This window comes from Thalassophryne amazonica, chromosome 14, assembly GCF_902500255.1.
Source record: "Thalassophryne amazonica chromosome 14, fThaAma1.1, whole genome shotgun sequence".
In the NCBI taxonomy this organism is placed as follows: Eukaryota; Metazoa; Chordata; class Actinopteri; order Batrachoidiformes; family Batrachoididae; genus Thalassophryne; species Thalassophryne amazonica.
The window spans coordinates 94,788,330-94,815,005 of record NC_047116.1 but is presented as its reverse complement, the minus strand read 5'-3'; the positions used below and the strand labels follow the sequence as shown (position 1 = coordinate 94,815,005).

Genomic DNA, 26,676 nt, shown 5'->3' with positions numbered 1-26,676 from the left:
ATTTCGTACGGTGGCTTAAAGTTTAGAGATGTGTCATTGTGACCAAATGGTCCTACGTTTCTTCCTTAAGACTTCAGGCTTTGTTTTCAATTGGTGCTTTGTCATCAGGGGAAAATAGCTGGTACCTGGCTTTTGATTTTGATTGATATGTGTTCTGGTGCTTTGTGACTCATCAAAAAAAAAAACTTGTTTGGCTTCATAAAGCAGCTAAGCACCTTACCTTTGATCTCCATTTATACCTGCGGCAGCGTTGCCAGGTTCCCTTAGTATAAGCCATTTTGGTTTTATTTATTTCTGTTATATAGGCAAATTCCAGGATCTATCATCACCAAATATTTCTACTACTTGCAGCTATTTACTGATCAGGTTACTTGCAACTCTGAGTTGTTGCAGGACCATCCGGACATTTCGTGTGACTTGCAGTATAGTTGAAAAGCAAAAATGCAACAAATAGTGATAGAAATCTATTTTAAAATTAAGTTGTGCTGAATTAAATCTAATTCTGCAGCAACAAGAAATGTGACATACGGCACATCCAGAAAGTATTCACAGCACTTCATTTTTTCCACATTTTTTAAATATTACAGCCTTATTCCAAAATGGATAAAATTCATTTTTTTGTCAAAATTATACACACAATACCCCATAATGACAATGTGAAAAAGGTTGCTTTTTGAGGTTTTTGCAAATTTATTAAAAACCCTAAGAAATCACATGTACATAAGTATTCACAGCCTTTGCTATGAAGCTCAAATTTTAGTCAAAGGAATTGTCTGTAGACCTCTGGGACAGGATTGTCTGGAGGCACAAATCTGCTAAAGGGTACAGAAACATTTCTGCTGCTTTGAAGGTCCCAATAAGAACCGTGGTCTCCATCATCCATAAATGGAAGAAGTTCAGATCCACCAGGACTCTTCCTAGAGCTGGGTGCCTGATCTAAGAAGAAGGGCCTTAGGCAGGGAGGTGACCAAGAACCAGATGGACACTCTGTCAGCGCTCCAGTATTCCTCTTAGTACAGCAGATAACAGAATATTTACAGATGAATCCTTTAAATGGTGATAAAAGCACCAAATTCAACACAAATAATCTTTAGACATTAATTTTTTTTTTTTTTTTTTTTTTTTTTTTTGAAAAAACAGACTGGTCACTTGAATTTTCAATAGGCAGCCAGGTAGGGGTCAGTAGAAGAATTACACAGGGGTAAAAATTTAAAAATGCTCCAATTATAGTGAAAACTATACCACATTATTTGTCTGATCATAAATATCCCAAAAAGGTATAGTTTGGACAATCTGTGACTGAATGTTATGTGGTAAAAACTGAAAGAATGGTGACAAAGTTTGTTTGTACAGAGGTTAAAAGTTAAAGTTGGTCTAATTTAGGTAAAAAGTGATGCAAATTATTGGTTGAGTTGACAGGGTTTTAAAAAGGATTAGTTTGTACCATGTGTCATGTTTAGTTACAGGGTCACGTCATAGAATCCAATGGACCTCGACGACCTTGTTTGACCTTTATTTTGCAGACCAAACATTCAGCACAGTCAAAACTATTTCATTTTGGAAGTCTACTTTTTTTGCCTCCCAGGAAACTCTTCGCTGCTCCACAGGCGCTTGTTGTTCTCTCTAGTGTTTTTTTTTTCATCTCTATGCTGAGACATGCTACACTTAACCTCATAGAGCTGGTCGACATGCATCTGTCAGCCTCTACTACAGCTATTTAATTTATTCAGCTTGTCATTTCCAAAAAATGCCTCCTAAATTCTGCTTAGTAATTACCACAGCACAGTTGACGATGTATGTGTTTGTTCAGTATTGCAGCGGTCCAGCCATGATGCGGCAGAGAGACTTGAACAGTAAATTGGAAGAAATATGGAATCACACTCAGGTAAAATCAGTTTAACATTTCTATTAGTGTTTTCCTGATTTGTCCTAAATATGACATCCTGGCCTGTAGAAGATCGCACTGTAAAAGTGTCATTTTTAAGCTTGTAACTTTGTACAATGCAGACGGTCGAGCAGGAAATGAAGTCACTGGAGGAACTAAATGACAAGCTTGACTCCATACCGAAGACCTGGCAAAGACAAGGTACGTGGGCTCCATGAGATAATCAGTTACAGGTTCGCCGTGAATTGGTGCTTCATTTGCGTCTCGTTTGTCTCAAACCAGTGGATCAGTGGGAGAGCTCGGCAGAGACCCAAGCTGTTATGGACGATACGGACTTTATCACACAAACAAAGCAGGTAGGTGCACATGCTGACTTCCATATATATAATTTTTTTTTTTTTCCCCACACTGATGTAAACCTCAGAGGTGTTTGCCCAGAGCAGCCAGAAGTCCTCAGAGGTCCAGCTGTACTTCAGGCACACAGCATGTTCGCCATTCTGTTGAACTGTTATAAAATTCCTTCCTTAGTTATTTTTTTCTTCCATTTCATTGAAGCTAAGCAATTATCAAGTTATGAAGTAAATTAACTCGGCCTGGGAACGCCTCGGGGTCCCCCAGTCAGGGGTGGTCAATGTGGCCCAGGAAAGGGAAGTCTGGGGTACCCTGCTGGAGCTGCTGCCCCCATGAGCCCATCCCAGATAAGTGGTTGAAGATGAGTGATAAGTGAGTGAACTAAATAAAAAAATTACCTATTATCTGTACCTCTGACACAGTTATCAATAATCATTCTAAATAAAGAAATAAATTAAAAACTCTATTTATTTATTTTTGTATCAATTTTAGGACACCATCTAAAAGAAATGGCTTAAAGAACACCCACATGAAATGTGGACACAAGTTACTTGCTGTCGGTTTCTCCCAATTGCTTGGTGTCACCACAGTGGATCCGGTACAGATCAAGACTGAGATTTATGCCGGGTGCCCATACTGATAGAACTTAGTGTGTATCACTAGGAAATAAAATGTCAAAGGAGCTGACTATTCTAGATGAATAAGGAATTATGAAAACATTGATTGTGTTTTGTGTTTGGTGCCCTGAGAAATGAAGTCATAATTTTACTTGCTGCTGATACTCAGAAATGTCACGCTGTCAAGAATATGAACTTTGATGACATCATGTTAGGCCACGCCTTTCCAGACGCTCTATTGAAATGAACTTCTCACTCACTTATCTTCAACCGCTTACTCCAATTAAGGGTCATAGGGGGGCTGGAGCCTAACCCAGCAGTCACAGGGCGTGAGGTGGGTTCACCCTGGACAGGACCCCAGTGTGTCGCAGGGTCACATACAGACAAACGAACACATTCATACCTACAGACAATTTAAATTTTCCAATCCACCTAACCTGCATGTTTGTGGATGTGGGAGGAAGCCGGAGCACCCGGAGGGAACCCACACAAACACGGGGAGAACACGCAAACTCCACACAGAAAGGCCACAGGTGGGAATCGATCCCATGACCTTCTTGCTGTGAGGCAACAGTGCTAACCACTAACTCAGCGTGCTGCCCTACAAGTGAACTTGAAAATTTTAATTATTTACAGTGAAATCAATGCTTATTTTGTGAGTACTTTGACTATTGTTGCTTATTAGGTCGACAGAAAATAATTTTTTTTTTTGAGGAGGAAAGGTAGGTTTTGTTTTTGTTTTTTTGCATGCCTCTCAGACAGACAGCAGAAGTGAAACGTTTATGGCTAAAAATAGCTCTGAATCTGTGCATTTTTCAGATGCGCTCTGGCTAATTTTATTTTTATCAATTGCATCAGTGCCTGCACAAGTTGGTTGGAAGCAGGGTTGCCACAGTTACTTTGGAAAAGTAATGCAATTACTGATTACTCCTTGAAAAAGTAATAGTTACTTCACTGATTACTCAATTTTAAAAGTAACTAAGTTAGATTACTAGTTGCTTTATTAGTTATTTTCAGCAGCTTTCGACAGCAACCCCCCTGCCAACTTAACATGTAAATGATAACCTGTTTTGCCAATACTCACTTTATTGGAAGTGCATTTTTAACAGTAAGGCACTTTTCGCACCGAGCCAGCATAGAGTTGCGTATTGCGGTGTATCGATTAAGCCGACTCAGGAAGACGACATTAGATATGGCAACGTTGTTATCCATGTTGGCACTAAAGATGTTAGGATACAACACTGTGAGGTCATAATGATGGGCATAGCGAGGACTGATGACCTCACCAGAAACATGTATAGGGTTGATTCATTGTCTTTGGTCTCCTTGATGCTTGAGGAAATGACAAGGGAGGGCTACAGTAGACCGACATTTCTAAATATGTGGCTATCAAATCTCTGTAGGGGTCAGGGATTTAGGTTTGTGGATAACCAGCCCTCTTTTTGGAGTTGTAATAGCTTTCTTTTTTCCACACCAGACCTCCTCTGATATCTATTGCTTGCTGCTGTTGTTTCTAATCTTGTAGCTGGTGCTGCAGCAGATAAATGACATCTTAAATGGGGCAGATCAGATCGTGTCCACTCTGTTGACAGTGGAATTGCCTGAGTGGAAGTGCAGGCAGCAGTGGGCCTGCATAGGTGGTCCAGCCAACACCCAACTGGATCATCTTGAGTCGTGGTAAGAACTTCATCCTGCTGTGTAATCTGCTCAGGGTTTGTGTCCAAGCTGTCGCACTGGGAGGCTTCTGAGGAATGTTTCTTATTTGCAGGTTCACCAAAGTAACGCAGGTGCTCCTACAAATACACAAACAACTGATGAAATTCCAAGAGCAGAACATGAAATACGTCACAGACGTTCCTCAGCTGTTTGATGCCACGAGAGAAGCCAAGGAAGTCACGTGTGCCCTGGTGAAAAAACTACTTGAGAGGTGAGTCACAGAATTAAGTGTCTGCTACTTACAAATGGAGGCACATGCTTTGCTCTTCAGCTTTTGCTCTGGTCTTGTCTCACAGCGCTCTGGTGGTGGAGAAACAACCTGCAGCATTGAAACGCCAGCGGCCTTTAATTATTAGCACCAAAGTGAATTTCACAGTGACCGTTAGGTAAGAGTACATATTATCTTTTACTTTAATATGCAGAAAATCTTGACTGTATTTCACATATAGAAAGCATTTTGTTATTTTTATTTTAATAATTACTGCTTACAGCTAAAAAAAAAAATCCATAAAAAAAACTCATCTCAAAATGCTATAAAGTTTCATTTCAAGTTTGAGTAAGTCAGTGCAGTATAAATACCACAGATCTCTGAGTCTGGTTCAGTACACACAACTACAATCATGGGGAAGACTGACTTGACAGTTGTCCAGAAGACACTCACTGGCAGCTGCCACAAGGAGGGTCAGCCACAGAAGGTCACTGCTGAAAGAGCTGGCTGTTCAGAGTGCTGAGTCAAAGCATATACATGGAAGTTTGACTGGAAGAGATGAGTGTGGTTGGAAAAGGTGCACAAGCAACAGGGATGACAGCAGCCGTGAGAAGATTGTCACACAAAGCCGATTCAAGGAGTAGAGAGAGCTTCCCAAGGAGTGAACTGAGGCTTCAATCAGTTCATCAAGAGACACCACGCACAGATGTGTCCAGGAAATGAGCTACAAGTGTCGCATTTTGAGTGTCAAACCACTACTGAACAAAAGACAAAGTCATAAGCATTTTACCTGAGCGAAGGAGAAAAAGCACCTGAGCTTCCAGAACACCTCAAGGTACCACAGACTCTTCACCTCTATTGATGCAATAATTCATGCAAAAGTACCAACCAAGTACTGAGTGTTAATATGAATGTACTTCTCAGAAGTTTGACATCTCTGTATTAGTATTATAAGTCCTTCTTTGATCGATGTCATGAAATAGTCAAATCAAAATGTTTTGAGTTTTTTTTTTCTGAGCTGTTTGCTGTAATTATCAAAATTTAAATTAAGAAAAATGCTTGAAACATTTTAGTGTGTGTGTGTGTGTGTGTGTGTGTGTGTGTGTGTGCGCACACACAGAACCTTCATGACCAGTAAAAAAATCAAGGACTGAGACATCGCCCGGTATAGCGGAGCCGAGGCCCCACCCTGGAGCCAGGCCTGGAGTTGGGGCTCACGCGTGAGCGCCTGGTGGTCGGGCCTTAGCCCATGGGGCCCGGCCGGGCTCAGCCCGAAAGAGCAATGTGGGCCCGCCCTCCTATGGGTTCACCACCTGCAGAGGGGGCAATGGGGGTCGGGTGCAGAGAGGATTGGGTGGCGGTCGAGGGCGAGTGGCCCGGCGGCACGGTCCTTTCTCACAGCCCCTGGCTGTTGGGATGTGGAATGTCACCTCGCTGGGGGGGGAAGGAGCCTGAGCTTGTGCGGGAGGTTGAGAGATACCGACTAGAGATAGTCGGGCTCACCTCCACGCACAGCTTGGGCTCTGGTACTCAACTCCTGGAGAGGGGCTGGACGCTTCATTTTTCTGGCGTTGCCCATGGGGAGAGGCGGAGAGCTGGGGTCGCATTGCTTATTGCTCCCCAGCTCAGTCGCCATGTGTTGGAGTTCACTCCGGTGAACGAGAGGGTCGCTTCCCTACGCCTTCGGGTCAGGGACAGGTCTCTCACCGTTGTCTCGGCCTATGGGCCGAGCAGCAGTGCAGAGTACCTGACCTTCCTGGAGTCCCTGGGAGGGGTACTAGATAGCGCTCCGACTGGGGACTCCATTGTTCTCCTGGGGGATTTCAACGCCCACGTGGGTGGCGACAATGAGACCTGAAGGGGGGTGATCGGAAAGCACGGCCTCCCCGATCTGGACCCGAGTGGTGTTCAGTTGTTGGACTTCTGTGGTAGTCACAGTTCGTCCATCACGAACACCATGTTCGAGCACAAGGGTGTCCATAAGTGCACGTGGCACCAGGACACCCTGAGCCGGAGGTCGATGATTGACTTTGTAGTCGTATCATCTGACCTTTGGCCACGTGTCTCGGACACTCGAGTGAAGAGGAGGGGCAGAGCTGTCGACCGATCACCACCTGGTGGTGAGTTGGATCCGGGAGGGGAGGAAGCCGGTCAGACCTGGCAGGCCCAAACGTATCATGAGGGTCTGCTGGGAATGACTGGTGGAACTCTCTGTCAGCAGGGTCTTCAACTCCCACCTCCTGGAGAGCTTCTCCCAGATCCCGGGGGAGGTTGGAGACATGGAGTCCGAGTGGACCATGTTCTCCACCTCCATTGTCGATGCGGCCGCTTGTAGCTGTGGTCGCAAGGTCTCTGGTGCCTGTCGCGGCGGCAATCCCCGAACCCGGTGGTGGACACCGGAAGTAAGGGATGCCGTCAAGCTGAAGGAGTCCTACTTATCTTTGTTGGTAGGTGGGACCCCAGAGGCAGCTGACAGGTACCGGCAGGCCAAGGGTGCCGCGACCTCTAGTTCACCCTAAGCAGGTGTAAAACTTAATCATTCCTATATGACAGTTCCCCCATTATGTTCTGATGGATTTACAACTGTTTTGTTTTTTTTAAAAAACATCACTTTCTGCCAGCTGCACCTGGCGTGAGGGCTCATTACTGCTTGGGCGCCAGCCAGCTCTGCTACCAGGTTGGAAAGTACCTGACAGTCTGAGAGATTAATGGGGCACTCATTAGGAGGACACCTGTTAGTTCAACCAGAGGATACACAGTTCAGATAGGGACACTTGATAGTTCAAAAAAATGCCTCTACAGTTCCCTCCTCTGGGACTCGATAGAGTCCCATCTCACCAAATATACCCTTGTGCTGTTTAATGACAGGACATCAACATCTGTGCCGTTAAAACAAAAAATAACACCACTCAAATTACTGATAAGGCTGGTGCAGAAATCTAATGGGTACAAGTGATAATAACACAGTAAATATATTTAAGTGCTGGTGAACATACATGCTGGTATTCCTGCATACTAAGGCACAAAGTGGTCAGTTATCAGCTGGATTACATATCAAAGCAAGGTGACACTCAAACATCATTGAGTTGGGTATAAATCAAGGCACTTAAAATGGTTACATAAGACAACTTACAGCAAGCTTTTAGTGATAGCAAAACAAAGGCATTACCTTGGCATTTTGTGTACCAAATCGTCTTCTGGCATCTATTGTCTCACTCAATCAGAGGCTCCAACCCGTTATACTTGGTTCTGCATATTATTTTGTATCAAAGCTCACACGTCTATTATTCAGGCATTTCAAGCAAAGGCTACGTTATCACTATTTCCTCAACCAATCAAGGAACTATTCTAGGGTCCACACAACTAAGTCTAGCCTAATGATAAACATAATGAATTTTTACCCTTCATGTCCGTTCTTGAGTCATTTATCTTATCCAATCATATAATGGGTTATCATTATAGGCCATTTCTCAACATTTTGCACTTTGGGTTTTTTTTGTCTTCTTTTTTCAGCTTGTTTTCAATGCCCGTTTGGCAAGACGCCAAATCTAAGCAATGCATGTCTCTTGAGGCATGCACTAAATAGCAAAAGGGGTCCCTATGATGCCTCTTTACCACTAACTCTCCAGATACGTCGTGTAAGGGTCCCCTTTTTGTAAATCAACCAATGTGCTAACTATGTGTGTGCATTTAGCTTTACCTGTGTTACGCAAATGATGGTAAGGATAGACATTTATTAGACCTTCGTTATTGACATATACCAATCCATTTTTTGTACACTCATTTCTGAAACCAGTCCATAATCCAAATTCGAGAACCAAAGTCCTTGTCCGTTTTCAGAGCCATTAAATCAGTCCGAGTACCCCAGTGTTCACTCAGCGTCTGAGTTTCGGGGAGTAGTTGGGGAATATGAGGGGGTTTGCCTTCCAGGGGCAGTTGAATGAGGATCATCAGGGATTCTGGCTTGCAGACAGTCGCGCAGTGCTCTGATGGATCTTTCCAGCTCATGGTGCTGCTTGGTCAACCGGAATAGGCCCCCCAGAGTATTTTTCCCCACATTCAGGGTGGATGTGGCCAGCCCTAGGTGTTCCCTTATCCATCAAGCCGGCCAGCTTGTCTGTGCTAGACTGAAGACAACACAGTTGACTCTGAAGGCACTCCTGAGTACAAGAGATGTTGGCATTGTCACGGTGCATCCTTAGCAGGTATGCGGCTGTCTGACTCAGTTTGGGCATGATTGCATCGAATAACCCATTGGAAATGTGATTTGTGAGGGGCAGGATCTGATCCAGGGTCTTTGGAGCAAATTCCTGTGGAAGCTGGAGCTCTCGGGACAGGATTGCCATGTCCAGTGGGGTGACCATGATCAGATTACAGTTGTGCAGTCCAGGGGACAGGAACAACAAGGGGGGAGTATTGTTGATGTCGCACGGGCAAGTTGTTGGGACATTATGGGCATTCAGCAGCCTGTACAGGGTTCCCGGTTGTCCTGGAGGGTGAAGTGTGCCGAGGTCAACCCGTGCTGGTCCTCCTCCAGAGGCATTGGGCTGTTCAAAACCAATTCCCTGCATTGGGGGAGGGAAGCTGGGGACAGATCCTGGTTGTGGGTTAGGTCTAGGGTGCACTCGGGCGTCTGCCACATATGGCCGACATTGGCTACCTCCCCTCATAGGTACCATTGCTGCCGGCACATGTGACTGTCTCCATGGCATCTGCGGAGGGGGTAGATTCCAGAGACCAAAAGGTCTTTCAAACAATGGCGGAGTCCCTTGGCCGTTTCTTGGTGCAGGCTGAATCTGTGGAGCCCTCGTCGCTTGGTGCTGAAACAATGGGGGTCCTCCTGATGCCAGCTGGCACAGCTGCTGGATGGTTGGCGGCTGCGGTGACCCACCTTGGCTCGACTGGCCCTCTATTGGATCCTCTTCTCTAGATAGTTCTGAGAGATCAATCAGACTTGATAGAGGCAGATCAGGCATAAGTCCCAGGTCAGGGGAGTCTGGTCTCTCAGCCATACTTCTGTGTCCTATTAATATATACATATACAGTCATTACTACATCTCCATGTCATTCTTTCAGACATTGTCTATCCTATCCCTCATTGTTGTGGGTGCATGTGTGTGAATGTAAATGTGCGTGCATATCTTCTCCCTCATCTACAATATCACTAAGTACTGTCCATCCCTGTCCTCCCTGTCTCTTGTTGGGGTATATGCCACAATGTTAGGTAGCTGGGGGGTGTCAGGGAGGGTATTTGGTATTTCATCCATTTCCATATATGAGGTCTGTCCGTAAAGTATCGTGGGACATGTCTATCTCGGCTTTCAGTGCTTACCAGCCCAGTGAGTATAAAAGAACTTGTGGAGATGTCCCAACTTGTCCTCTAACACTCCGAAACGGAGGTGTTCCTTTGTCTCGCTTCATCAGCGAATCGGTCGTGACGCGCGAAGCCTCCGCGCGGCTTTCCATGACAAAATCTCTTGTTAAAAGTGAAATCTGCCGGAAAATGGCTGATGTCCAGGTCTTGTGATAACCAGAGAAAGAGCACACGACGGTCTCGTATCCACAGAGCCATCAGCTTAGAAATGATCCAGTGGTTTGTGCCGCATCGTCGCAGCTCGCAGCGCGGCGCACCGACCGTCCTTTAAAGGGGTCCTTAAACCTGTAGTTAAAGTCCTTATACTCTGTGAAGCCCGTAAAATTTTCACTGAAAGCCAGATAAATTTTTCGAATGGTTTCCAGGTGCCAGTCTCTAACAGCTTCTGAAAAAATTCTGATGGAAAAAAAGTCCTTTTCATTCCACCATTTCCAGACAGTGAAAATCCGACGAGGGGGCGGGACACTCCTTCCACAAGGCGTGCTCACAGGCGAATGACGTCACCGACAGGCGTGGAAAAACTCACGCATGCGCACGAGGGTTCAAGCATGTCTGACGTAAAAACATATGAATGAAATCCATATAGTTTTTGAAAAAAATAAAAAGGTACAATACTTTACGGACAGACTTCGTATTCTGGTTCTTTGCCTATTTCATTTGTGTCTTCACCTAGGGCTTGCATGGCTAACGGGGAGTTGTCCTACTGTGGATGCAATCAACTTATTAACCAGAAATTTTATCAAGGGAATACCACAACATATTAGCAAGATAGCCACTCCTATTAGCGCCAAGACCACACCCATCTGATATAACCAGTCTTTCCATGATATCCACCCTTTCCTTAAAGCCCCAAAAAGTGTGAACAGTGGGCCAATATTTATTCCATCGCCTAAGATATTTCCAGAGGTCTCGTCAGTTCCATTTCTCCCTCCTATGGAGTTACTTAATAGTTCTTGTTGAATCTCTCCGAGTTCGATTAAGAGTTCGGTCAAATTCCCATCTTCCCCCGTATGCATAGGTATAGCTGTGCAACACTCTGTTGCTTCAATCATTATGCAGACTCCTTGCTCATCAACCATCATCTCGATAGCTAATCTGTTTTGCATTGTCATTAGTGAGGTGGCGTGCAGTTTTTCTGATAAAACTCCTACAGCTGCTAATGTCCAATTCAAGTATCTTTGTTGATTATATAACCCCTGGCAAAAATTATGGAATCACCGGCCTCGGAGGATGTTCATTCAGTTGTTTAATTTTGTAGAAAAAAAGCAGATCACAGACATGACACAAAACTAAAGTCATTTCAAATGGCAACTTTCTGGCTTTAAGAAACGCTATAAGAAATCAGGAAGGAAAAAAAATTGTGGCAGTCAGTAACGGTTACTTTTTTAGACCAAGCAGAGGGAAAAAAAATATGGAATCATTCAATTCTGAGGAAAAAATTATGGAATCTTGAAAAACAAAAGAACGCTCCAACACATCACTAGTATTTTGTTGCACCACCTCTGGCTTTTATAACAGCTTGCAGTCTCTGAGGCATGGACTTAATGAGTGACAAACAGTACTCTTCATCAATCTGACTCCAACTTTCTCTGATTGCTGTTGCCAGATCAGCTTTGCAGGTTGGAGCCTTGTCATGGACCATTTTCTTCAACTTCCACCAAAGATTTTCAATTGGATTAAGGTCTGGACTATTTGCAGGCCATGACATTGACCCTATGTGTCTTTTTGCAAGGAATGTTTTCACAGTTTTTGCTCTATGGCAAGATGCATTAATCATCTTGAAAAATGATTTCATCATCCCCAAACATCCTTTCAATTGATGGGATAAGAAAAGTGTCCAAAATATCAACGTAAACGTGTGGATTTATTGTTGTTGTAATGACAGTGTTATCTTCACGTGCCTTAACTAAAGCACTCCCTCTGCTGAATCACCTCTAAATTATTTACACGTTATTCACTTTGCGTGTTTTTAGGAATCTGCTAGCTTAGCGCAGCTACTAGCTCTTAGCCGGTTTAGCATGGCGGCTTCTCCTGTCTCTCCCGCACCTTTCTGCTCTGGGTGTGAAATGTTTAGTTATTCCTCGGCCTCCTTTAGCGGTAATGGTACTTGTAATAAGTGTAGCTTATTCGTAGCTTTGGAGGCCAGGCTGGGCGAATTGGAGACTCGGCTCCACACCGCTAGCCAGGCCCCTGTAGTCGGTGCAGACCAAGGTAGCTTAGCCGCCGTTAGTTTCCCTCTGGCAGATCCCGAGCAGCCAGGAAAGCAGACCGACTGGGTGACTGTGAGGAGGAAGCGTAGCCCTAAACAGAAGCCCCGTGTACACCGCCAACCCGTTCACATTTCTAACCGTTTTTCCCCACTCGGCGACACACCCGCCGAGGAACAAACTCTGGTTATTGGCGACTCTGTTTTGAGAAATGTGAAGTTAGCGACACCAGCAACCATAGTCAATTGTCTTCCGGGGGCCAGAGCAGGCGACATTGAAGGAAATTTGAAACTGCTGGCTAAGGCTAAGCGTAAATTTGGTAAGATTGTAATTCACGTCGGCAGTAATGACACCCGGTTACGCCAATCGGAGGTCACTAACATTAACATTGAATCGGTGTGTAACTGTGCAAAAACAATGTCGGACTCTGTAGTTTTCTCTCGGCCCCTCCCCAATCGGACCGGGAGTGACATGTTTAGCCGCATGTTCTCCTTGAATTGCTGGCTGTCTGAGTGGTGTCCAAAAAATGAGGTGGGCTTCATAGATAATTGGCAAAGCTTCTGGGGAAAACCTGGTCTTATTAGGAGAGACGGCATCCATCCCACTTTGGATGGAGCAGCTCTCATTTCTAGAAATCTGGCCAATTTTCTTAAATCCTCCAAACCGTGACTATCCAGGGTTGGGACCAGGAAGCAGAGTTGTAGTCTTACACACCTCTCTGCAGCTTCTCTCCCCCTGCCATCCCCTCATTACCCCATCCCCGTAGAGACGGTGCCTGCTCCCAGACTACCAATAACCAGCAAAAATCTATTTAAGCATAAAAATTCAAAAAGAAAAAATAATATAGCACCTTCAACTGCACCAGACTAAAACAGTTAAATGTGGTCTATTAAACATTAGGTCTGTCTCTTCTAAGTCCCTGTTAGTAAATGATATAATAATTGATCAACATATTGATTTATTCTGCCTTACAGAAACCTGGTTACAGCAGGATGAATATGTTAGTTTAAATGAGTCAACACCCCCGAGTCACACTAACTGCCAGAACGCTCGTAGCATGGGCCGAGGCGGAGGATTAGCAGCAATCTTCCATTCCAGCTTATTAATTAATCAAAAACCCAGACAGAGCTTTAATTCATGTGAAAGCTTGACTCTTAGTCTTGTCCATCCAAATTGGAAGTCCAAAATCCAGTTTTATTTGTTATCTATCGTCCTCCTGCTCGTTACTGTGAGTTTCTCTGTGAATTTTCAGAACTTTTGTCTGACTTAGTGCTTAGCTCAGATAAGATAATTATAGTGGGCGATTTTAACATCCACACAGATGCTGAGAATGACAGCCTCAACACTGCATTTAATCTATTATTAGACTCTATTGGCTTTGCTCAAAATGTAAATGAGTCCACCCACCACTTTAATCATATCTTAACTCTTGTTCTGACTTATGGTATGGAAATTGAAGACTTAACAGTATTCCCTGAAAACTCCCTTCTGTCTGATCATTTCTTAATAACATTTACATTTACTCTGATGGACTACCCAGCAGTGGGGAATAAGTTTCATTACACTAGAAGTCTTTCAGAAAGCGCTGTAACTAGGTTTAAGGATATGTTTCCTTCTTTATGTTCCCTAATGCCATATACCAACACAGTGCAGAGTAGCTACCTAAACTCTGTAAGTGAGATAGAGTATCTCGTCAATAGTTTTACATCCTCATTGAAGACGACTTTGGATGCTGTAGCTCCTCTGAAAAAGAGAGCTTTAAATCAGAAGTGCCTGACTCCGTGGTATAACTCACAAACTCGCAGCTTAAAGCAGATAACCCGTAAGTTGGAGAGGAAATGGCGTCTCACTAATTTAGAAGATTGTCACTTAGCCTGGAAAAAGAGTCTGTTGCTCTATAAAAAAGCCCTCCGTAAAGCTAGGACATCTTACTACTCATCACTAATTGAAGAAAATAAGAACAACCCCAGGTTTCTTTTCAGCACTGTAGCCAGGCTGACAGAGTCAGAGCTCTATTGAGCCGAGTATTCCTTTAACTTTAACTAGTAATGACTTCATGACTTTCTTTGCTAATAAAATTTTAACTATTAGAGAAAAAATTACTCATAACCATCCCAAAGACGTATCGTTATCTTTGGCTGCTTTCAGTGATGCCGGTATTTGGTTAGACTCTTTCTCTCCGATTGTTCTGTCTGAGTTATTTTCATTAGTTACTTCATCCAAACCATCAACATGTCTATTAGACCCCATTCCTACCAGGCTGCTCAAGGAAGCCCTACCATTATTTAATGCTTCGATTTTAAATATGATCAATCTATCTTTTAGTTGGCTATGTACCACAGGCTTTTAAGGTGGCAGTAATTAAACCATTACTTAAAAAGTCATCACTTGACCCAGCTATCTTAGCTAATTATAGGCCAATCTCCAACCTTCCTTTTCTCTCCAAAAATTCTTGAAAGGGTAGTTGTAAAACAGCTAACTGATCATCTGCAGAGGAATGGTCTATTTGAAGAGTTTCAGTCAGGTTTTAGAATTCATCATAGTACAGAAATGGCATTAGTGAAGGTTACTAATGATCTTCTTATGGCCTCAGACAGTGGACTCATCTCTGTGCTTGTTCTGTTGGACCTCAGTGCTGCTTTTGATACTGTTGACCATAAAATTTTATTACAGAGATTAGAGCATGACATAGGTATTAAAGGCACTGCGCTGCGGTGGTTTGAATCATATTTATCTAATAGATTACAATTTGTTCATGTAAATGGGGAATCTTCTTCACAGACTAAGGTTAATTATGGAGTTCCACAAGGTTCTGTGCTAGGACCAATTTTATTCACTTTATACATGCTTCCCTTAAGCAGTATTAGACGGCATTGCTTAAATTTTCATTGTTACGCAGATGATACCCAGCTTTATCTATCCATGAAGCCAGAGGACACACACCAATTAGCTAAACTGCAGGATTGTCTTACAGACATAAGGACATGGATGACCTCTAATTTCCTGCTTTTAAACTCAGATAAAACTGAAGTTATTGTACTTGGCCCCACAAATTTTAGAAACATGGTGTCTAACCAGATCCTTACTCTGGATGGCATTACCCTGACCTCTAGTAATACTGTGAGAAATGTTGGAGTCATTTTTGATCAGGATATGTCATTCAAAGCGCATATTAAACAAATATGTAAGACTGCTTTTTTGCATTTACGCAATATCTCTAAAATTAGAAAGGTCTTGTCTCAGAGTGATGCTGAAAAACTAATTCATGCATTTATTTCCTCTAGGCTGGACTATTGTAATTCATTATTATCAGGTTGTCCTAAAAGTTCCCTGAAAAGCCTTCAGTTAATTCAAAATGCTGCAGCTAGAGTACTGACAGGGACTAGAAGGAGAGAGCATATCTCACCCATATTGGCCTCTCTTCATTGGCTTCCTGTTAATTCTAGAATAGAATTTAAAATTCTTCTTCTTACTTATAAGGTTTTGAATAATCAGGTCCCTTCTTATCTTAGGGACCTCATAGTACCATATCACCCCAATAGAGCGCTTCGCTCTCAGACTGCAGGCTTGCTTGTAGTTCCTAGGGTTTGTAAGAGTATGGGAGGCAGAGCCTTCAGCTTTCATTCAGCTGACCATTGGGGTTTTTACGTAATTATTGTATGGCCTTGCCTTACAATATAAAGCGCCTTGGGGCAACTGTTTGTTGTGATTTGGCGCTATATAAATAAAATTGATTGATTGATTGAAATAAGGAGGGGCCAGGCCATTAAGGGCTTTAAAGACAAACATCAAAATTTTAAAATCAACTCTGAGACTGGAAGCCAGTGCAAATTAAAAAGAACTGGGGTGATGTGCTGACGTCTTGATATGTTTGTTAAAAATCGGGCTGCAGCGTTTTGCACCAGCTGGAGACGACTCAGATGTCTGAGGAACTCCAACATAAAGGGCATTACAATAGTCAATTCTAGAGCTGATAAAAGCGTGGATGGTTTTTTCAAGATTGTTTAAAAATGGTTTAACCTTAGATAAAAGACGTAACTTGTTAGATAAAAAACTTGTTCTTACCACGCTGTCAATTTGTTTGTCAAATCTAAAAGAATTGTCAAATACCACCCCAAGATTTCTTACTATAGGTTTCAAAGACGCAGACAACAAACCAGAACCTAGAAGAGCAGGGTCACCAAACAAAATGTAATCAGTTTTGTCCTCGTTCAAATGAAGAAAATTTTGCTGTAGCCACAGCTTTATATCAGCCATGCAGTCTGACAAACGTCTGATAGCGTCATTTGTATTTGAACACACTGGCAGATAAATCTGCAGGTCATCTGCATAACAATGAAAAGACATGTTATGTCTCTCCATAATGGAGCCCAGTGGTAACATATAGAGACAAAACAAAATGGGGCCCAAAATGGAACCCTGGGGTACTCCACAAGACAAGGTTGCAGCAGAGGAGGACAAGTCACCTATCATGACAGAAAATGTTCTGTTCATTAGATAGGAACTAAACCACTTTAATGCTGTGCCACAAATGCCAACATGGTGCTTTAAACGAGACAAGAGGATCCTGTGATCAACAGTAATAAAATGCTGCTGTCAAGTAAAGAAGCACTAAAAGAACTGGACATTTAGCACCAAGTGACAGAGCCACATCATTGTGGACTTTGAGGAGTGCAGATTCTGTGCTGTGCCTTGTTCTGAACCCTGACTGAAATTTTTCAAGAATAAAATTACTATCTAAGAACACTTGTAACTGTTTAAAAACAACTTTTTCAATAATTTTTGAAATAAGACAAATTTGACACAGGTCTAAAATTAGCTAGAACAGAAGTGTCAAGGTGTGGGTTTTTTTTTTTTAAGCAATGGTCTCACCACAGCATGTTTGAAAGTGTCAGGGAAGCATCCTGAACTTAGACATGTTAATTAAAATCAAAAGGGAAGGGCCAACAGTGGTGAACACTTCTTTCAGTAATTTAACAGCAAGAAAATCTAAAGGGCAGTTAGTGACCCTCATGCATTTAACAATGTCAGTGAGGGATGTCAAAGTGATGGGATCAAAATGATCAAACACTGCAGATTGCGCAGTAGTAACAGACTCCTCCAGATTAATACTGCAGCTTCTCAGTGCTCTCACTGACATCACTTTATCCACAAATAAGTGTAAGAAGTCCTCACAGGTAGAAACAGTGGCATTTTCAAAATGAGGGGTGCAGGGGTTCACAACCGAATTGTGTTGAACAACATGCGAGGGCTATGTCCATTTGTGGAAATAATGTCAGACAGATACTGGGACTTAGCTTCCTTCACTGCCCTCTGATACTGAGCAAGATTGTCCTTAAGAATCTCCATTGACACATGTAGTCTGTCTTTTTTCCAGCGACGTTCAGTCTGTCTGCAGTGCTGCCTGAGTGCACGAGTAGTGTCATTTAGCCAGGGGTCAGCCCTTGGTTTAGAAGACCTGCACCTAAAAGGAGCGATTTTAAGGATCCCAGTACAGGTGGTATGGAAAGACGATAAAAGGCTATCTAGGCCTTGAGGGAGAGACTCTTCATAATAGGTAGGAATCTCCATATTCACAAAAGCAGTTGCAAATTCCCCAGCAGTTGAAGTAATAATCCTGTGGCGAGAAGGTGGGGCGGGAGGCTTACTGACAGGTGGAGGAGCAAGAACGTCAAAGAATTGGCAAATGATCTGAAATGGGAGTGTCTGATATTTCTGTAAGAGACACTGTGAGCCCATGAGTGATAATCAAGTCCAGAGTGTGTCCAGCATTGTGGGTTGGTTTATCCACAATCTGAGTTAAATCAAAAGATGTCAGAAGAGGTTTAAAGTCAGTGGCCACCTGATTGGACTGGCAACAAACGTGGATATTAAAATCTCCACAGATTAGAATGTGATCATATTTGGGGGCCAACTCAGCTAAGAACTCAGAACTCCTGAATAAAGTCCTTATTATATTTAGGTGGATGATAGACCACAGCACATAATATTGGACAAGAAAAATCCATCAGGAACAGCTGTACTTCAAAAGAGGAATAATTATTTGCATGTAAAGATTTGCATGCAAATTTATCCTTGAAGACGGTGGCAACTCCGCCTCCCCGACCAGACGCACGAGGCGAACAGAGGAAAGAGCAGCGAGGGGGGGGGGAGCTCCGTGAAGGTGCTGTAGTCACCTGGTTTAGTCCACGTTTCCATCAACATGAAGATATCCAACCCACGTGAGGAAAAGAAGTCATTCAGAATAAAAGTTTTATTTGTGAGAGACCTCGCATTTATAAGAGCGAAGTGCAGCAGCGTGTGGGCCACATTTCCTGAACCACGTGCGACAGGACGGAGATTTTCCTCTACTGACCCTCGCCTGCAGACACGGATACGCCGGTGGCAGCTGAATTGCTCGTAGTCGGCACCTGAGACAGCTGATCTGAGCCAACGAAAGTCCGCAAAACGCCACACGATGAAGTTGTCATTCCCCGGAGGAAGTCGAAAGGAACGACAGGAATCACACATTGAGGGCTGCGCCAGGTAGGCTCTCAGTCTTATGAGTACGCCGCTGCATTTCCCCCGTCTTCTGTGGCGGCGTTTGCGAGGCAATTGAGCAGCTATGCACCGCAAGAAGTAAGGCACCGACTTCGGTAACGGAGGGAGCGACTTTGTTTTCCCATCGATCATGGGCCTAATCTCTGAATCACGGATATTCAGAAGAGACTGGCGGTCATACTGCAGTAGCAGTGACACATTCTTAATAAAAAACAGCAACAATAACAATAATAGCATAATACTGTGCAGAGACAGACGGCCAGCCACATGCATCGTGCCATCTTGGAATTTATCTGCCCAACCATAACATTGGTAAGCGCTTCGTCGGAAAAGTGTATTTGCAGTCCTTGATGGGTACACTCTATCTTGGTTTGTAGTTTGCATAGAATGTCTCTTCCCAACAAGTTCACAGGTGTATTTCGTGAGTATAACAGGGGTGTTTCAATTGTTTTTCCTGCAACCGTTACAGGAAGTGGGCGTGTAAAAGGTATTATTTGGGTTTTCCCAGAGAAGCCGACGGTCTTAATTACAGACCCAGAGAGGGGGAGATGAGTGCCCATTTTCCCTATGCAAGAGTATGTTGCCCCTGTATCCACCATAAAAGGGAAATCTCTGTTTTGAATATTAACGGTGACGGTTGGCTCCTCCTTTGGTATTGCAGAAATAGCCAATGCCACAGTTTCCCCCTCTGGCTTCTCTAGGCCCCCCTATTGCCACTAGGCAGAGGGTCCGACCCAAGGTCGGGCTGGACAGTCTCTCATTTGATGTCCGGGTTGTCCACAGCTCCAGCACTCATTGGGAGGTTGATCCCCTGCTGGGGGTGTTGGTCCTGTAGGTGGTCCCGCTGGACTGTTCCTGGGAGCCAAGTTTTGGAATCTGTTTCCAAATGGATTTTGGCGAGGTCCTCTTCACCACCCTCCTCTGAGACCCTGGAAGTGCCGTGGTTCTCCTCTCCACCCATGACTGTAGGTGGGCCCATTTCCGGGTGTGCCGGTGTTATGGTAGTGATGGTGATGCTCCACTGGTGCTGAGGCTCCCCCCGCGGGAGCGTTGTTTCCATTGGGTCCAGTTACTCCTTGGGGACTCTGTGTGGTTGTTACCACAGGCGCCTGTATGGTGGCAGCAGTGTTTGCTGCAGTACCAGTACCGGCCGGTTCGGGAGGAGTTGGACGGGAGTCAGGGGTCATCACAGGAGCTTGGGTCTTTGTTTTTTCTTTCTTTGCTTTGGTCAGTTCTCCCAATTGCATCTGCACCAGTTTTTGTGTCAGAGATTTGATTGCATCATCTTCTTTTTGTTTTTCTTTCTTGTAGATTTCGAGGTGGTGACAAATGTGTTCAGAATATAAGGCCCACTTCATTTTTGATAGTCCCACTGCTCCATCTAGGGCTTTCTGAACAGCTTCAGGCAGAGCTTTTTTTAAGTTATTTTGAACAGGATTTCAGTTGCTGGGGAATGGTTCCATGCATTTCCTGTTTCCTCTGCCCACCTCTTCTGGAACCTGTGCTTCTTTGGGCATTCCTCTGGTTTCCACTCCTCATCATCCAACTTAGAGGGGTCCAAAACCTCAGGGTATTTTCTTCTCAGTTCCTCCCACATAGTGTTTCTATAGTGGTTAAAGGGGACTTCATCATATATATTAGTGCCCATCATCTGTGTTAGTCCAACCCTTTCTGCTAGTTCTTCAGTGTCATGCTTCCCCATTACATGCATCAGCAAGGCCTTTGTCGCCTAAAGACAAGGTTACCCCTGCAGTGCCTTCCTCTAGGGTGGTTATCCATCTCCCAGCTCCTTGGGTGACATCTGGCAGTCTGTTGGCCAGCCCCACCATGTCTCTCCAACTCCATGGGGTGTACACATGATGACCATTTCTAACTACCAGTCGGCACATAATGTCTTCCTCGTCCTCTTCTATTCCTGCGGGGGCACCATAATTTCTGCCAGATCGAGTGCTACTGACGGTCCCCAGGCAACCCAATAAGCCAGTTATGTCCTGTTCCAGAGCTGCTATTTCTTTGGCTGTACATTGTTGTCTTTGCCTGAGTCGGGCCTCTCTTGCACTCTCAATGGTGACCTCACCAGAAATCCTCCGGGTGAGTGGCTCTTCGGTGTGGTTCCCTTGATTGGGTGTTGACTGCTGTAATCTCCTTCTTTCCTCGGCGTCCCAGTATTTTTGTCTTCTTTCCTCCACTAGCTGAAGTTGTTCAGCTAGTTCTTCATTATCTTTTCTGGCCAGATCCAGTGTGTTCCTAAACTTCTGGTGCCACTCCTCGGAGCCCTTACGGCCTGAGGGTGTCCAGTCGGCTGACTTATGGTGAGAGGGGATGGTTTCCAGTCGGCCTCTGGATGCAGGTGAAGGTTTCGACCCTCCTTCTTCGTCTTCCAACTCAGCTTAACCGCATATGTGGCCCCCTCTGTTGACTGCTGTGGGGTGCCGCTTCTCCCTGGACTCGGAGGCCTCATGGGATCCATTTGACAGGTTGAGGGCCTGTGTCCTTGTGGCTCTCGGGCCTTTAGTGTCAATGTGAATTTGCCCTCTACATCCATGCCCTGGTCCTCTTCAAGAGTGCCTAGTACAATGACGTTTAAATGGGGTGGCTCTGCTTCCCAGCTCGGTGCACTGGCTTTGGTCTCTTTGGATTTTTCCTCTGCCACTTTCTCTTTTCTCTGCTGTAGCTTCTGTGCTTCCTGCTTGAACAGGGCCAAAACTTCTTTTTCCTCAGCTCGTTTTTTGTTATTATTCATGTTTTTCTGCTGATCTTTAATTTCTTTTTTCTGTATTTCTACAGCAACTGCTTCACACATAACTGGATCAAATGTTCCCTCCAGTGGCCATTGCCTGTCCCCATGTGACCTCTTATGCCATTTTCTCATACATCGGTTGGCCTTAATGCGTTTTCCTGGATACCTTCTTAGTACTAAGTCTAGCAGGGTAGTTCCCCGACCTTGGCCTTGAGCGTTACCCATATAACCCTGGCAAACACTGTGCGGTGTTCCTGTGGCGTTCCGGTAGTCCCTCAGGGGCTGTCCTGATCCAGACTAATAGTTTGCATGCTATAACACCAGTTTTGTATTTTAAATTCTTAAATGGATTAAATTTCCATCTGTATTTTCCGTCTTTTTCTTTAACCAAATATGCAAATTTACCTGTTTCCCAATGAACCTTCCTTGGGACCACAGTCAGTCAACCCAGGGAATAATTCTTCACCTGGATCGGTTGGTAGTGTTAAGTGATTTAATGGTATACTAATTTCTTTATTAGGATCAGCACAAAGCAGTTCCAACCACGGGGCTAAGCCTTGATGCCACAGTTGTCTTATCAGCAGAGGGAATTGTTCTTTCTTTAAAATTGACTATTCTAGTTATTTGCCATAATTTCTGATTAGTCTGTTGTTCGTCCTGCCAATTCTCTGCGCCTGTGTTATCATAATATGTCCGCTCCAGCCAAAAATGTGTCCTAATTCCCTGGGTTTCTGTCTCCATCAGTTGAGTAATGTTCAGGGAGTATTGTTTCATCATCACTTAAGTCTCCCATCAATGACTGTCCCAGGCATTGATCAGTCTCAGCCTTTTACTATATTCTCTTTTATTTTAACTCTTTAATTTGTAACCAATTTCATTTTTCTAATCCTATCACAATTTTACTTCTTTAGTTTTAACCAATTCTATTTCTTTTAATTATTTTATCAGTATTACTAAACACCTCCTAATGTCCTTGCACTCCCGACTTTCTCTTCCTTTCTAATATCTAACTTTATGCTTCTCCCGTCTTTTTCTGCTATGTTTGTTTATTTTTTAATGCTTAGTCTTTCTTTCTTTGAAATAGTATCTGCCTTATCTCTTTTATTCACATAGCAGTCTCTTCTCTCATCTTTTTTCTGTCGTAACACTGCACCCGTGTGCAGCCTATTTCTCTCTTTCCTCTGTTCTGCACACCCAATTCATCACGTTGGGTTTAAACGCCTCAACCTTCTCGCACACTCACATTAATCTTAAATGTCAGCTGGTTCACAACTTATGTAAGCACTCCCAGCGCGCTTATAACACCCAGCTTATTCTCGCCGCTCTCCCATGAGCGATCACTCAACAACTCCAAATCTTTTTACACAAAATTATTAAAACAAATCCCTATACGTCTTTATCTTGACCTCTGCCACCCCTTTGCTCCGTGGCTTCAAACAACTTATTTAGTCACTTATAACACCAATGTGTTATGTCTGAGTATCTCTTCTTCACTTAGACAGCACTCAGCCGCCGCCACCATCTAATATATTATTATTATTCTTTGACCAGCTCTCTTCCGAGCTTACAATATTTATCTTTTACTCTGTCTTACCCCGCTCTGCGAGCGTATGCTGTGCCTCTCTGCACTTATTCTCTTTTCCTCATTAATTACAGTATTTCTCTCGCGCTTCGCGAGCGTCTGTTGTGCCTGTCTGCACTTTTTCTTCTCACTTATTTATTTCTCCCGCGCTTTACAAGCGTATATTGTGCCTCCTGCACTAATCTTTTTCTTTTATTGAGGTTCCCGTGAGCTTAGCGTGTGCCTTCCGCACTATTTTTCTCTGCTTCAGTCTCTTTTTTTCTATAAATATACTTACTTCTTACTTCTCTTTTACTTATTCTCATCATGTACTGATACCCAAATTAACCCCCCTAAAAACACAGCGCATGCTATCAGCCAGCATGTTATTGACAAATTTAACATCAATTGCTCCCAAGCATCCAAATTAGTCTCCATGCACGCTTTCCGCACCAGATTTCATAAACATTCCTAACATTCCACTCACACAGACACTCTCTTCCCCGGGGACACTCATTCACTCTCTGAGCATTCTGTCCACAAGGCCTGAGAATTTTGTCAATCTTATCTCCTTTTTGGTTTCTTATCAATTCTCTATTCCAGGTTCTTTTGGGTAAGAGGCATTTACAAAAATTTCACCTGTGACTTGGGCGGAATCCAGACTCAATTCTCCAGAGCGTGCAGATTTTATAAAAAGGCTTCTGCTTACCTTTTAGTAGTGATCACTTTTATTTACGTTCTGGAAGGTTGGTCCGGTGTCCCAGGTAGCCGTGACGCCTCTGGTCCCTCCTGGCGCTGGCTCGCCAATTTATGTCGTGGTCGGTCCTTCTCTCTGTTCGTCTCAGAATGCCTTCTTGGATAACACAAAACTGACTGCAGGTGGTTTGCAAGAGAAAGGACCCAACACAGAAAAACTCAGCCTTGGACAGGATAAAATGCACAGAGTTTTAAGTTTATTCAAGCGCTCAAAACAGAACCCTTGCACAAACTGAGTCCTCTAGAAAGACTGAATATGTTCTAACCACGCTCATCTTTTTATAGAAAACCCCGCGGGCATCGCTCCTCCTTCGATATTTTATTTATTTCATTCTCCAAACATGGTTTTCTAATGGAAGCGACCTCTAGTTCACCCTAAGCAGGTGTAAAGCTTAATCATTCCTATATGACAGTTCCCCCATTATGTTCTGATGGATTTACAACTTTTTTTTTTTTTTTTTTTTTTTTAAACATCACTTTCTGCCAGCTGCACCTGGTGTGAGGACTCATTACTGCTTGGACGCCAGCCAGCTCTGCTACCAGGTTGGAAAGTACCTGACAGTCTGAGAGATTAATGGGGCACTTAATAGGAGGACACCTGTTAGTTCAACCAGAGGATACACAGTTCAGATGGGGACACTTGATAGTTCAAAAAATGCCTGTACATCCATCTCCATTGTCGATGCGGCCGCTCGTAGCTGTGGTCGCAAGGTCTGGTGCCTGTCGTGGCGGCAATCCCTGAACCCGGTGGTGGACACCAGAAGTAAGGGATGCCATCAAGCTGAAGGAGTCCTACTTATCTTTGTTGGTAGGTGGGACCCCAGAGGCAGCTGACAGGTACCGGCAGGCCAAGCGTGCCACAGCCCGTGCGGTCGCAGGGGCAAAAACTCGGGTCTGGGAGGAGTTCGGGGAGGCCATGGAGGAGGACTATCGGTCGGCCTCGAAGAGATTCTGGCAAACCGTCCGATGCCTCAGGAGGCGGAAGCAGCTCTCCACCAGCACTGTTTACGGTGCGGGTGGGGAGCTGTTGACCCTGACTGAGGATGTTGTCAGGCGTTGGAAGGAGTACTTTGAGGATCTCCTCAATCCCATCGTCACGTCTTCCGAAGAGGAAGCAGAGACTGGGGACTCAGAGGCGGACTCATCCATTACCCGGGCCGAAGTCACCGAGGTGGTTCGAAAGCTCCTCGGTGGCAAGGCTCCTGGGGTGGATGAAGTCCGTCCTGAGTACCTTAACTCTCTGGATGTTGTGGGACTGTCTTGGTTGGCATGCCTCTGCAACATCGCGTGTCGATCGGGGACAGTGCCTCTGGATTGGCAGACCGGGGTGGTGGTCCCTCTGTTTAAGAAGGGGAACCGGAGGGTGTGTTCCAACTATAGGGGACTGACACTCCTCAGCCTCCCCGGTAAAGTCTATTTCAGAGTACTGGAGAGGAGAACTTGACCGATGGTCGAACCTCGGATTCAGGAGGAACAGTGTGGTTTTCGTCCTGGTCGCGGCACATTGGACCAGCTCTACACGCTCCATCGGGTGCTCGAGGGTTCATGGGAGTTCGCCCAAACCAGTCCACATGTGTTTTGTGGATCTGGAGAAGGCATTCAACCGTGTCCCTCGGGGCACCCTGTGGGGGGTGCTCCGGGAGTACGGGGTCCGGGGTCCTTTGCTAATGGCTATACGGTCCCTGTACGACCGCAGCAGGAGCTTGGTTTGCATTGCCGGTAGTAAGTCAAACCTGTTTCCAGTGCACGTTGGCCTCTGCCAGGGCTGCCCTTTGTCACTGGTTCTGTTCATTATTTTTATGGACAGAATTTCTAGGCGCAGCCAGGGTGTAGAGGGGGTCTGGTTTGGGAACCACAGAATCTCGTCTCTGCTGTTTGCGGACGATGTGGTTCTGTTAGCTTCGTCAAATCAGGACCTTCAGCGTGCACTGGGGCGGTTTGCAGCCGAGTGTGAAGTGTCCGGGATGAAAATCAGCACCTCCAAATCCGAGGCCACAGTTCTCAACCGGAAAAAGGTGCTTTGCCCTCTTCAGGTCGGTGGAGTGTCCTTGCCTCAAGTGGAGGAGTTTAAGTATCTCGGGGTCTTGTTCACGAGTGAGGGACAGATGGAGCGTGAGATCGATAGACGGATCGGTGCAGCATCTGCAGTGATGTGGTCGCTGTATCAGACCGTCGTGGTGAAGAGAAAGCTGAGTAGGGGGGCAGAGATCTCAATTTACTGATCGGTCTACATTCCGATCCTCACCTATGGTCATGAGATTTGGCTCTTGACCGAAAGAACGAGATCGCGAGTACAAGCGGCCGAAATGAGTTTCCTCCGCAGGGTGGCTGGGCGCTCCCGTAGAGATAGGGTGAGGAGCTCGGTCACTCGGGAGGAGCTTGGAGTCGAGCCACTGCTCCTCCACGTCGAAAGGAGTCAGTTGAGGTGACTCTGGCATCTTTTCCGGATGCCCCCTAGACGCCTCGCTGGAGAGGTGTTCCGGGCACGTCCCACTGGGAGGAGGCCCCGGGGAAGATCCAGGACACGCTGGAGGGACTACATCTCTCGGCTGGCTTGAGAACGCCTTGGGGTTCCCCCAGAGGAGCTGGGGGAGGTGTGTGTGGATCGGGAGGTCTGGGTGGCTTTGCTTGAGCTGCTGCCCGCGACCCGACTCTGGATAAAGCGGAGGAAAATGGATGTGTATATGTATATGTATATATATATATATATATATATGTGTA

At 44.7% G+C, this 26,676-nt stretch overlaps 1 protein-coding gene across 1 annotated transcript in view; it reads left to right on the top strand.

Moving 5' to 3' along the window:
• LOC117524334 (signal transducer and activator of transcription 1-like) overlaps positions 1-26,676 on the top strand; it is a 63,370-nt gene that overhangs the window by 13,281 nt on the left and 23,413 nt on the right. Inside the window, 9 exon segments of the mRNA XM_034186094.1 lie at positions 1,811-1,885; positions 2,008-2,086; positions 2,168-2,241; positions 4,379-4,530; positions 4,622-4,780; positions 4,866-4,955; positions 19,734-19,863; positions 20,004-20,098; positions 21,133-21,210. Of these exon segments, the coding sequence (XP_034041985.1) occupies positions 1,829-1,885; positions 2,008-2,086; positions 2,168-2,241; positions 4,379-4,530; positions 4,622-4,780; positions 4,866-4,955; positions 19,734-19,863; positions 20,004-20,098; positions 21,133-21,210 (914 nt within the window). The 5' untranslated portion in view covers positions 1,811-1,828.